The sequence below is a fragment of the Megalops cyprinoides genome, chromosome 7 (assembly GCF_013368585.1).
Source record: "Megalops cyprinoides isolate fMegCyp1 chromosome 7, fMegCyp1.pri, whole genome shotgun sequence".
Classification (NCBI taxonomy): Eukaryota; Metazoa; Chordata; class Actinopteri; order Elopiformes; family Megalopidae; genus Megalops; species Megalops cyprinoides.
Window position 1 is genome coordinate 36132757 of NC_050589.1, and position 12865 is coordinate 36145621.

Sequence of the window (12865 nt, forward strand, 5' to 3'; positions counted from 1 at the left end):
GGTCATTTAGCGCCTCCTTGTAAAATGGTGTATAATGTATGGACCTTGTTTCAATCCCAGCTTCGCTTTATCGATCTCTATTTAATGAAAGTTCATTATAGCAATCATTTAATTAATAGAATCCTATCTCTGTTTATCGCCTTCCTCTCACTCACATTAATAAAAATGACTATTCTGACAAAGGCGTTAATCACAGTGTGCTAAGACTGTGTGTGTGTGTGTATGTGTCTTGTTTTGCACTGTAATGTTAAAGGGTATATGGCCCTTTTTGAAAACACTTGTAGTTTACCTTCTGAAGATCATTTGATACGTTTTTATTTGACTGATACTCAACTACATATTCTGGAAAAAACCCAACCAAGGGAAAGTGTCAGCTGGACACATTAAGTAGACAACAAGCCAGTGGTCCTCATAGAACTGTTTGAGAAATGTGTGTACAAACCAAACAGCTCCTGGGCGACTTGTGTTTTTTTTTCTTTTCAAGTCTGGGCAGGCAGGCAAAGAAGGCTTCAGGTCCCAAGGACGTTGCAAAGTGGCAGCGAGTGACAAAAGCAGAATTGAGAGCTAGAATGGATGCACTGCTCTTCAGCGTGAGAAGATCGACGAGGAAATTTCTGTGGGTTCAGCATTTAATCGTAATCTTGGAATGAGTGTGACAGCATCTGGTCCTCATCTTATAGGACTAACAGCGAGGGCAGTCAGCAGACATTACACATGACCACCTTCCCATAATTTCTTTACTCTGCTTTACTCAGTACACCCTAATAATCCTTTCTTTCTTAACACTGGAACAATCATTCTGTTGTTTAGAAATGGACAAGTGTGTGAGGAGGAGAGTCCCAGGGTGGAGTCGTATATGCCTCACAAGACCAATCACTAGGCTATGACAGGCACAAGACTGAGGTATTAGCATCTGCAGTGTGAGATTGAGAGAATCTCCAAAGCTTTCAGAAACCATTGTGAAAAGACAGAAACTGTCAATTCTCACAGTCACAAATGAATGGTGACATGGGTATATTTAAGGTTCATGTAAAATGTAGAGTGAAAGTAGCGCTGCGTATGTATTTATTTATAAAAGTAGACTATTATTTCTCAGTTCTCAATGATGATATTATAGGCAAGCTGATTGCTTTGGGGGTGGGGGTGGTATGGAGCCTTGAAATCTCAGTTAGCCACGCCATTTATCTGAACAGTTTGTGTTTTCATCATTGCCTTTAAATTTTCCAACAAAAAGGCAGCAGGGTAATGATAACTGTTCAGCTGTGGTTGACGAAATCACATGCCTCCTTTCCCGAGATACAAAAGTAAGTCTGCTGTGTTTTTGTTCCAGCTGGTACAAATTAATTAAATTGATTGAGCTGTTGCTCGAATACAGATCTGATTTGACATACAGGTTTGAAATAACCTGACATGAGAGTTACTTCCTTCCCTTGAACACTGAATCTCTGCGTTTGGATTCTTGATCGCACAAATGTAAAGGAAGTCATGTGGTTACCGCAGATAATTCTGGTCCTTTCCTTTTCCCAAAACGGAGATAGTAGTACTCCCAGCACCCTCGATATGACCTTGTAACAGTTAATAGGACAACTAGTTTATCATAATCACAGCGACCGAGGGATAATTGTCTGAACTGTAATAACAGAAAAAAACAAGCACGTAACACATTTATTTCACAAAGGATTAAAAGCACACAGTCAAGTAATGTCAAAATCAGATTAATCTTCAATTAACAGCTAAATCAAACCGAATTAAAAGGTCAGTTGGAAGGAAAACCAACATACACAGTGTGCCCCAGGATCACAACTTGGCAAGCACTGCACCAAACCCCATCTCTTGAGTTAAAGGGGCTGCAACCGTTTACTACAACCTCACAACACCCTGGAGCCTCATCCTATTTACGGTACGTGAGCGCCCTCTGTTGATTGTAGAGGTCGTGACAACACAACCCCGCAATCGCTAGCCGTGGAATTGAGGAGGTAAATCGATGCGATCCGAGAACTTTCGTGCAAATGTTCCCCTTATGTTATTCTCACGAATAGTAATTGCCGGATAAATAATGACACGGGACACATCATGCAGTTCAGCATTTCTTTATAAAACCGACAAATATTTAAATGAAAGAAAAAGTTACAACGAGGAAAAACAGTTGGCTTTACTACATAGGTAAATGTACATAGGTACGGGGGCACAGAAATAATACATTTGGCAGCGTTTAAAAGCCCCCAGCCTTCTTCTTCACTGTCTGGTTTTCCTAACCAGTAGTGTAGAGGGTTGGTGACGCAGGGAGTGGCTACTGTCTACCCAGTCCCCCAGTTCTCTGACACTGATTACTGCTGCCTACACTGCTAAAGGCACATTGTTAAAGAGATGCAGCAAGAGAGACCAGCAAGTCCAGACCCACACACACACAGAGGGAAAGAGAGAGAAAGACAGTGAATCAGTCCAGATCTAAAACCTCACAGGGGGCAGGAGGAGAGACAGAGACAGAGAGAGAGATGACAGAGATATAGATGTGTAGAGATAATGATCCATACATCAATTTAATTGCTGGTAATTCCTAGACAGTTTAAGTGTCTTCTTTCCAGTTATAGCGAGAGGAGTGGGAGAGAGGACAGAGTGAAAGAGAAAGAGACAGAGAAGGAGAGAGGGAGGGAGATAGAGCTGTGCATTTCACAGCAGAATTGTCCATGCACTCTGTTTATAATCACAAAAAAGAAAGAGAAATCAAGGCATCCAAGGGCTGAAATCCCTTTGTAGCTCAAATGTTACTGACATTTTTACACATGAAAATGACAGACATGGCAACAGGAGAAGAGCAACAATAATATCATCGACATTACAAAATGCATCTCTAGAAAACCTGGCACCTTCTTAACTGCAATGCTAAACCTTTACAAAGCCCAGGAAGTCCCTCAAGTGTTTCTCTATCAGTTACAACACAGAGAAAGAAAATACAAAACACCTAAAAATAATTAAAAAAAAAAAACAAGTGATGAAAACATCCAGAAATGACCAAATCGTATACTTTTGTGGGCAGCGACTTGAGAAGTTGACTCCCATGCTGGTTTTAATCTCAGTGGCTACAGTTGCAGTGAGAGCAACACTCTCTAAAGGGTGAAGAGTACATTCCAAGATGTTCTTTTATTTTTTCTCCCCATCTTTCAACTGAATTCCTTGGTCAGCAATACAAATGGAATTACGTAGTAAATATGTACAAAAGTTTTCAGTTTCGCTCAATGTGGCTACATATGGCTACACTACCTCACAAATGACTTGCATAATAACAGACTCAAAACATAGTCCTGAACTGCCAAATGCAATTAATGTTCATTTTTTGTCATTATCAAGTCATAATTTCATTCCTTAAGTATATCACTCTCATAATTACCAATGGCAACACTAAACTACTCATATTTTATACTTCTACGAGCAACTATAGGCTTAAGCCGTAACATTAGTAAACTAAATAGAGTGGACACCAGACTGTCTGTTCATCAGTCTGCATTTCTAGGCTATGATAGATGAATTCTTGTATAGCTTGATAAAGTGGGATGAGTCAGGTGCCTATGCTCCCGAAAAGTACATTTAGATGTGACACATGTCCAACTCCCCCTACCTTTTCCCATTATCACTGACTTTCAATGTGACTGAGAACATCAGTCATGTGCATTCTGAGATATGTTTACATGTAAGACACACAGCCACAAACCCGGCAATTGTACCAGAAGCCCCAAAGAATACTGTTTAAATGTGGTGTTTCTCTCTAAAATCAAAGCAGCAAAGACCCTTGAAACCTGTGGTGGAAGGCCTGTTTGGTTCTGGAGGTCTTAATTCAAGCTGACCACAATGCACTTTGTCAATTTTTCATTGATAATTTTAATTTTTAATTGTGCATGCACAACAGGTTTGCAGAGCTGTCTGAAGTTGTCATTTTCTGAGGCATTAGACATTTTTGTACTTTAGAACTAACCACAGATGCAAATAAAAAAGACAATCCGTAATTGCATTGTCAAAGGCAGAAAGAATGACCCACTCTGATAGGCTGACAAAAGAATGATGTCACAGAGGAGTATAGAGGGAGGAGTCAGTTCAGCAGAATGGTTCAGGGCATTCTGGGCACATCAGATTCAGGCTCAGCTTTAGCCACGCCTTGTAGTAGCCCAAAACTAATCGTAACCACAATGTAAAAAACATTCATTCTGATCTAGAGTCAGTTCTTGAATCTAACTACATCTATGCCAGTAATCTCACAGGGCACAAGTCCTGGCAACACTCTCCCATGCAGTGGCTCATGCTGTGATAACTTCATCAAATGCACTATAGCTCAATTTGACATCAGTTACCCTTTGTGACAGGATTCAAAACTGATCATATTAGTGTTCCTAAGAAAATCAGTACATGGTGGCAAGATTTATGTACAAATCAAGGTATTAACCCATTTGCTGCTGATTCTGTGGCTGATCCAAATGAATGTCATTGATAATCGGTACTGGAGAGTGATGAAAACCTACCACAGTGGTAATAAAACAGGGCTGATTTGTTATCTGAACCTGGCTTTATTTCCTGTTCTGAAAAACATGTACTTCAAAAAATTACAGATTTATAAATGATTGAACGTTCACAAAAGTTATTTATTGTACAAAATCCCCCTCTCTTTGTCAAAATGGCTTTTCTTCTTGAACAGTATAACCAGAGGGAAGATGACACCCATCTCTGCCGCAGTCAGAGACAGATATACAGTACAGATACAACACAGCCCCACAGCATTATAAAAGCATCGCCTATGAAGGCCACACCCTCAGTAAGAGGGGTTTTGGTAAGCTCTGCCCACCAGGCCCTTCTCCAAGTAAGAGTGATACCAGTACCCCCTTTCCACTGCAGGGCTGGAACCAGGCTAGCTTATTCTGCCCCTTTTCCCATTGTAAAGATGGGGCCTTGCTGGCTAGCTTCATTCAGCTACAGGGTGGTTTTCCATTTTTTGTTCTATAATTCAGCTGAGTGTCAGCTCATCCTGGGAGCAGGCCTATCTCCACTGGTGCTACAAACCCAAACAGATATACACAAGATGAAAACATAAAGGAGGAGCGTTGCTGATCACTGCAACCAATCAGAGGTAGACTGAAGTAATAGGGAGTCTATTTTTTCCAGAAAAAAACTCAGCCTTGGACTGCAGACAAAGTCCAGGTGGTTGTCCTGATCTGGGCGGGCACCGGCGCTCAGTGTAGCGTAATCCGCTACAACTCTGATTGCAGGTAATACAACAAAGAAGCCATCATGCTGTACTGGTGTCAGCCAGCTCCAGCCCCTGCTCCCGACAGCCTGGTTCCAGCTCCGCAGCAGAGACGGGGTCTTCAAAAATAACATTCATTTGACGAAAGCGGAATGAGACACACATGCACCGCGAGCGCAGATCACACATTCAGGAAGAGAATCTCATAGGGCAGATCTGTCCTGCAGGGTATCGGTCTACCCCTGTCTAATATTGCTTAAACTGCGACAGAGACACAGTTCATTGGTCTGGTTGCCTATGCCCAGCTATCCACACACAACAGTTCTGTCAGTAAAGAGTGACTGAGACATGAGAACCTGTGAAACAAACAGAGCCAGCCACCTCCAGGGAGAGGAAAGGAGACACGCACGGCTACAGAATGGCTTTTTGGCAAGGTGGCTTGGCTGTACACTCCACCCAGTGCTAACATTGAGATGGAGCAGGTCACTCTGTGCAAACTGGCTAACCAACATGTCTGAATGAAGCCAGTTTCCGGCATTTTCCTGGACAGCTACCATTTGGTCCTCATTAAGTCACCCTGAGTCTGGTTTTGATGATGTTGTTGTATTGTATAGTTCTCCTAAGCCTAGGCCAGAGCTCTGCACAAGTAAGTGTGTGTATGTCTGTGTGTGTGCGCGCACACGTGTATAAGTGTGTTTGTGTGTGTATACATTTGTGTGTGCACGATTTTTCACCTCAACATGTATATACACATTTGGGTTTACACATGCATACCTGCTTGTGTGTATGTACTTACACTACAAATATTCCATTGCATCACTAGGTTAGAGTGAGACTTGGATTTGTACTGATCAATGATCTCTGAGCAGCTCTGTAGATTCTCCTCCCACACTGTTGTGTCACCGCAACTCGTTCACACTGTGTACTGCCTCACAACAGGACCACAAAAGTGGTTCAGATATGGCTGAAAGTAGAAGTTTCTATTGGCACCCTGAATGTAGCAAACACAGTGCGGGGAGGAACTCACTTCAGAGGGTGGGGTGTAACATAATGAGGGTGAATGACTGGAGTCCCCCACATCGACAAATCCTGATGCCTCACAGCGAAAAAAAAAGAGAGCTAATTCTAGCACCGAAGCTGAGATGGCATAAGTGGCGCGTGATATGTGCAGCCGAAAGAGTAATATCGATCCTCGATTCCTATCCCTCCGATTCTTGTGTGGGTCACAGATTCTGGGTCACTGAGCTGATTACCGCTTCTGTCTGTGATGACATGAAGCAAACTAAAACCCGTCCGAGGGTCTGGACTCCAGAATCCACAGAGGTTTACCAGTTGTGAATTGTCACTTCTCTCTCTCTCTTTCTCTGTTTCTCTCTGTACTGGAAAGCTCTTCAAAGGACACCATGAGAGTATACAAAAACCATAAATGACAATTAAAGACAAAAATATAAAGATATATAGATATATATGGGTGTATACATATACCATATGAAAAAAAACAATAAAAAGAAATGATTTTTCAAAAGCATCAACAACAAGTTATCAGTGTTCCGTTTGGTTGTTTCATATTTTTTCTTTCTCTTTTAGAAAAAGAAGTGCCATTTGCACTCCCTCTGGTGGCTACCTGAAGCACTGCACCCTGAGGAGGAACCTGTGATACTGTGGGCGAGTGCATTTTCTGGAGTCCGCTGCTCAGCGCTGGTGTGTTTCTCTGTTTTGGCATTTCCTCTCACTTCTATTTACAATACAGACAAGAACAGACAATCTTTTTGTCTGAAAGTTAGTTCTGTTCCTTTAGCCTCTTCTCTCTGTTCAGTCCTAAACAGAAGTTCATGAGATTTTCAGGTTTTTATGGGAGCGGACTGGTGGTCTTGAGAAAGGAGGTTTAGTCGTTCACTGGCCCCGCCCCGTGTGGCTTTTCCTGGATGCCTCTGGGATGGGGGCTTGCCCCCCCCAGGCCTCTCCATCGCTGTCTACCTCTCGCTCCCTCTCCTCGTCCCCTCCGTCGTCATCCTCGTCGTCTTCCTCCTCCTCCAGGGAGAGCTCGCTGCTGTTTTCGGTGGCCCCGCCCTCCCCATCATCCTCCCTCTCCCTCTTGATGGTGAGGGGTGGGGGGGGCGCCACTGCCACCGCGTCATGGCTCTCTGGCTCGTCCTCGAAGGCCTCGGGGTTCTCCAGCATCTCTCGGATCAGGGGCGGCATGGGGCCCGGGATCTCCATTTTCAGGGTGACTGCTCTCTCAGCCCCTGCATTGGACACAGCACAGCCAGTCAGTCTCAGAAAGATCACATCCTGTAAGCCCAAACCACCTCACTCCTTCCACAGATATGGGCCTGCAGGATGCTGTGATAGTTACAGAACAAAGGTTTGAAACACATAGGTTTAATTCCCTGGTGACTCCTTTTGAATTTTGAGCAAGGTACTTCTGCATTGTTTCAGTTAATATCCAGCAGTGAGGTGTAATCACACTTCTTTCAGTACCGGTTCTCCCTTCAGAGAGTGCAGTAGTATTTCCCTGATAATACAATACTCACCCTCCCTTCCCCTGTGTGATAGTACAGTACTGACTCTCCCTTCCCCTGTATGATAGTACAGTACTGACTCTCCCTTCCCCTGTATGATAGTACAGTACTGACTCTCTCTTCCCCTGTATGACAGTACAGGACTGACCCTCCCTTCTCCTGTTAGAGAGTGCCTCACCGACACCCTTCACTTGTGTTGGGATGCAGTACTGACCCTTGGTGCTTATGCCGCGGAGGTCAGTGATCTTCATCAGCATGCGGGGAAACATGTGTGGCTTGTTGGGCCGGCGGCGCCGGGCATAAATCTTCAGGGCTTCCAGCAGGGGCTCCTGCAGCCGGTCAACACGCTGCGGCTCCTCCAGGTCCATGCGATCTGCCCGGACACACAGGGGGACAAACTCCCAATCACATAAATTCAGGAGAATAAACATCCAATCACACCCAGCTTGAGCGGATAAACACCCAATAAACATGCAATTACAGAGTTCTGTGCAATAAACCACTAAATCACATTGCAAAATCACTCACAGCATAAGGGGAATAAACACTGCGTCACATACAATAACAATAACAATTTTAAACAATAGCTTAATAATGTGAGGGACAAGCGGAACACACACCCAGATGTTTAAATGTCCCAGTAGTACCCAGGGCACTAAATTCCTATTGTTATGCTAAATTCCTATTGTCATAGCCTGCAGAGACGCAGGGTGCAGTACCTCCACAAATCAGGCAGATGGCGCTGAGAAGCCCAGTCTCTGTGTCATCCATCTCCAGGGGCAGCAGCTGGCCGGCGAAGGCGAACACCAGGTCGGTGAGTGGTCCGAACCCAGCATTGTGCATCTGCGTGCGGTTCAGGGTCAGCCCGTCCGAGAAGGTCATGGTGTCCTGCTCCGGTGTGTAGCGAGTGCAGATCCGCAGCATCTGACCCGAGAGAGGGGGACAGACACACATCAGGGAGGGAGGAGAAAGTGCGGTCAAAAATCAGGGACAGTGACACGAGGGCCAAGCACATGTCAGCAGCAGCCTGCAGTGCACACAGACGAGTGAAAATCACTGCAGTTTTCCACTGTGCTGCTCAAACTGACCGTTTCCACACATAACAATACGCCAATGAGAAAGCAAAAGTACATACACACAATACATCATTTTTTCTCGATTGGGTCAGGAAAATGAGTGCTGTCCCTGCGAGGCCACCAGCCATTTTTACCACCTGCCCCATATAGGCTGACATTACATTCAGTCATCTGGTTGCCTTCTAGCAAAGATCCTGGCACTCAGCATCTTGACTTTGAACCCCCTTTTTGCTGATATAAACGCCCCATTCAGAAGGTGATACACAGGACTTCATCATGCCTGCTATACTACAAACCACCACTGTGTGACAGTGTTGCCTCTTTTAATATAGCATCTAAGTGTCCTGTTGGTAGATGGAGAACAGAGAGAGAAGTGACAAGTAGTGCAACTATGGGTAGGCAGAATGAGGGAGTGAGGTAGGAGTGGGTACCAGGATGTCCAGGCAAGCTGATTTGAGCAGTGTGATCTGGTCGGCGATGGTGAGTGACGTAAAGCCAGGCAGCCGCTTGGCAAACTCTACGATTTTGATAATGCACTTGGTGGAGAGCTCGCTGAACTTGTCCCACAGACCCAGGTCCAGCTGCACTCGGTGGTCTGAGCTTGAGTTCTATGTTTGGGAGAGAAAAAGAGCAGCATCTTTTGATTATTTCTGTAACTGCTTCCTTTAAACCACCATTGCTTCAGCAACAGTCTGTCACATATAGTTGGGCCAATAAAATACATTTAAATTTGAGAATATGGTGGTGTATATCTGTGTGTGTTTGGGTGTGTGTGTGTGTGTGTGTGTGTGTGTGTGTGTGTGTAAAATTGTGGTTCTCACTGTGGTATATGTAAGTGTTTGTGTATGTAGGTATGTGGTATGTGATTGTGTGGATGGTGTGTGTATTTCTGTATACTTTGCATGTTGTACTCAGGCAGGTCTGTGAGTGTGTGTGTATGTGTGGGTGCACAGTAGTCAAAGTTGTTTGTGTGTGCATGTGTGTGTATGTGAGTGTGTGCTGTAGTCATGGTGGCATGTGTGTGCTCTGTGCATGCCACTCACGGTGGTGTATTTGCCCAGCTGGCACAGAGAGGGGCAGGTCTCCTGGTGAGCTTTGCTGACTTTGTTGACCAGCTCCTCCAGCTCGCCGCTCAGCTCATAGCTCTCAGGCAGGACGGCCTCCTCCTTTACATCCTTCTTCTTCTTGTTGCGGTCGTTCCGCACTGCTGCAGGAGGCAGAGGAAGATGAAGAAGGGAGGGAGTGTGAAGAGAAGGCCTGCACTTCTGAGCAGTAACCGACAGGTCTTTGCTCCACCCACCTGAGACACAGGGCTTACGGCAGTAAAATCATGTATAGTGTTAAAGAGAGGCTTGGAAGATACAACAAGAATACATAAATTAAGCACAGTAAGACTTAAGCACATTTGCTTTTGCTGCTCTCTGATTGGTTGAATAAAAGCACAACAAGGTGTGTCATCTTTTAATCTAGTCAGAAAACAGCAGATAGGTCTGAGGGACCCCTCATTTGCATAGAAAGAATAAAGTGTGACACGCCAGCTGCTGTCCACCACTGAAGCACAAAGAGCCCTATTAAATGAAGGCTGTCAGTTTATGTGACATTGATATATGGTAAAAGACATTTCTAATTTCTTTGGGTTTGGCATCCCTGTAGCCCTCCCCATTCCGTCTATAAAGATTTCTCTCTGACCTGAGGAGCAAACATGACCCAAACAGAAAGAAGGCCTCAGAAGCAATTTCTTAATGTAATCATCTCAGACATTTAATGCCCCCCCCCCAACCCCCACTGCCATCACTTTCAACAAGCGGACATAATCCTACCCCCATCACCTCTCTCATCAACTGCCATGTTCAGTTCATCTTTAGAATAAATGCGTCACACGCTCAGTAGCCTTCTCTCTGTCTCTCTCTCTCTCTCCTTCCTCTCAGGATATCCAGTAATAGCAGAGGTACAATGTGTCCCACATCCCAAACACACACACCCATGCGCGTGCACACACACAAATACACATACACACACACACACACATGCACACATATACACAAACACACACACACAAACAACCAAACACGCCAACACAAACATGCAGACACTTGTACTCATGCACACACATGCACAGAGTTAGGCCTTCTTTTGGGTTTCCAACACATCTGAAATCTATTTTCTAAAACAGCCAAAGCCAAAACAACTCGGCAAAAGAACCAAGGAAATGGAAGAGAAGTCTGTCCCCACAAAGACAGATTACTTCCCAGGTAAGAAGAAGCAACTAAAAAGCCATTCTGTTCTAGTGGGTGTATGATACAAGCTGAGAGAGGAAGAAAATTTGTGAGACAGGAAGACGGATCTTTGGGAAAGCAGCCTGTGATTTTACGTTATCTATTTGCATATCCTCCTCAGCCAGGGTAAGTTATATGGCTTCCATTTTACATATTATCAGTTCATGCAGCCGTATTCACTGGCCCAATCTAGGTTAAGTACCTTGATCGGGGTACAACAGTGGTACCAACAGTATCCCATCCGGAAAAAAAAACCAGTGACCTTCTGGTTAAGAACGAAGCTCCCAAACTACCAGGGCACATGGCCAGTGAGGCTGCACTCCCTGGCCTTGCCGGGTCCAGGTGTAGCACTCAGGAAAGCCCCAGGCTTCGGGCCTGGCTCTCACCTTCCTTGGACATGCCAACTTCGAAGCACTTCTGCAGCCGGCAGTACTGGCAGCGGTTCCGCGTCACCTTGTTTATCTGGCAGTTCTTGTCGCGGTGGCAGGTGTACACCATGTTCTTCTGGATACTGCGCCGGAAGAACCCCTGGGAGCCATCAAAATCACACAGGGTGAGAGAGGGGGTTGTGGGGGGAGAAGGTGGGAGAGGGAAGGAGAGGGAGAGGGGGCAGGCAGGAGGGGGGAGAGAGAATTAGGTAGTTGGAGAAACAAGGAACAGAAAGAGAAACAGGGAAAGGGAGGGAAAGATGACAGCGAAAAAGAGGGTAAGGGGTAGGAAGAGGGAGTTGAGAAGAGAGTGAAAAGAGTGAAGAGGGTGAGGGAGAGGGAGAGAGGGTGAGAATTAGAAGAGAGAGAAGCATAAACGGGTGGAACTTTCTGTTCACGCTGTTCATTTTCATACACACTGATCATTTTATCACTCTCTGGGTACCTTTGTTTCCACTCGCTTTTGTCCCTTGGGCCTAATGACACCCGGTCCATTTTGTTTGACAAAACGGTTTTGGCAGCATTTGTTCAACACAGACAATTTGATATGACCTAGCAGTCACAATCAGTGTCATCAAGTTGCATCTCGGCCAACTGCAAAATTTTGGCTTGTGCAACATTGACCGTGACTGGTCCGTGCTCCGCTGTCTGATGTCTCAACGGGCGTCAGAGGAGCATTCTCACGCTCTGGCTGCCTGTATAAATTAACCTCACAAATCCAGAAATCAGCTGCCTGAATGCCGCACACACACACACGATACAGCCTTCCTTCAGCTGTGCATGCCTCCATTCACACCGCGGGTGCCTTGTTCTGCACAAACTGGTGCCTCAAACTTTCCATAATACCTTGCAATTGACTTTGAAGCTGAAATTAAAACCTAATATGTGATTGTTCTCGTGTTAAGATTGTTTCATATTGTTAAGATCTGGTTTCTTACTCTGTCCTTTTGCTTCATTCTGTTTGCAGATTTCTAATTTCTGTTCTGTACCAGTTGCTACTTCTCTTCACCTGCACTTGCCTCTGCTGCACTTTTTAAACAGGGAGTTCTAAATGCATAAAATGACTTTCTAGGATCTGTAGTGGAGGCCGAGTCTCTTTGTAATCAAAACAGACAGTGACGGGAGGTCATTTGCTCATCATTTCAGTAATCCACTGCGAATGCAAGAATGAGTCTGTTCTTGCCTCTTCAGTCTTGCATTCTCGCAGTGCATGCGCAAGAACTGATCGAATTGGACCACCATTCAAACCACTCCTCATCTCCTGTCTAGACTGTGACGTCAGCTCACGGATGTATATTTTTCCAGACGTGGCGTAAAACCAACTGGTGTCACT

General features: G+C 44.9%; 1 protein-coding gene across 2 annotated transcripts in view; it reads right to left on the reverse strand.

Annotated features, from left to right (window-relative positions):
- Positions 1-5956: 5956 nt before the first annotated feature.
- Positions 5957-12865, reverse strand: part of rarga (retinoic acid receptor gamma a) — a 50722-nt gene continuing 43813 nt past the window's right edge. For both annotated transcript variants that reach the window (XM_036534446.1, XM_036534447.1), the window contains 6 exons: positions 11491-11632; positions 9872-10035; positions 9260-9436; positions 8472-8676; positions 7967-8125; positions 5957-7476 (listed from right to left, as the gene is read on the reverse strand). In XM_036534446.1, the coding sequence (XP_036390339.1) occupies positions 7124-7476; positions 7967-8125; positions 8472-8676; positions 9260-9436; positions 9872-10035; positions 11491-11632 (1200 nt within the window). In that variant the 3' untranslated portion in view covers positions 5957-7123. The remainder of the gene's footprint in view (positions 7477-7966; positions 8126-8471; positions 8677-9259; positions 9437-9871; positions 10036-11490; positions 11633-12865) is intronic.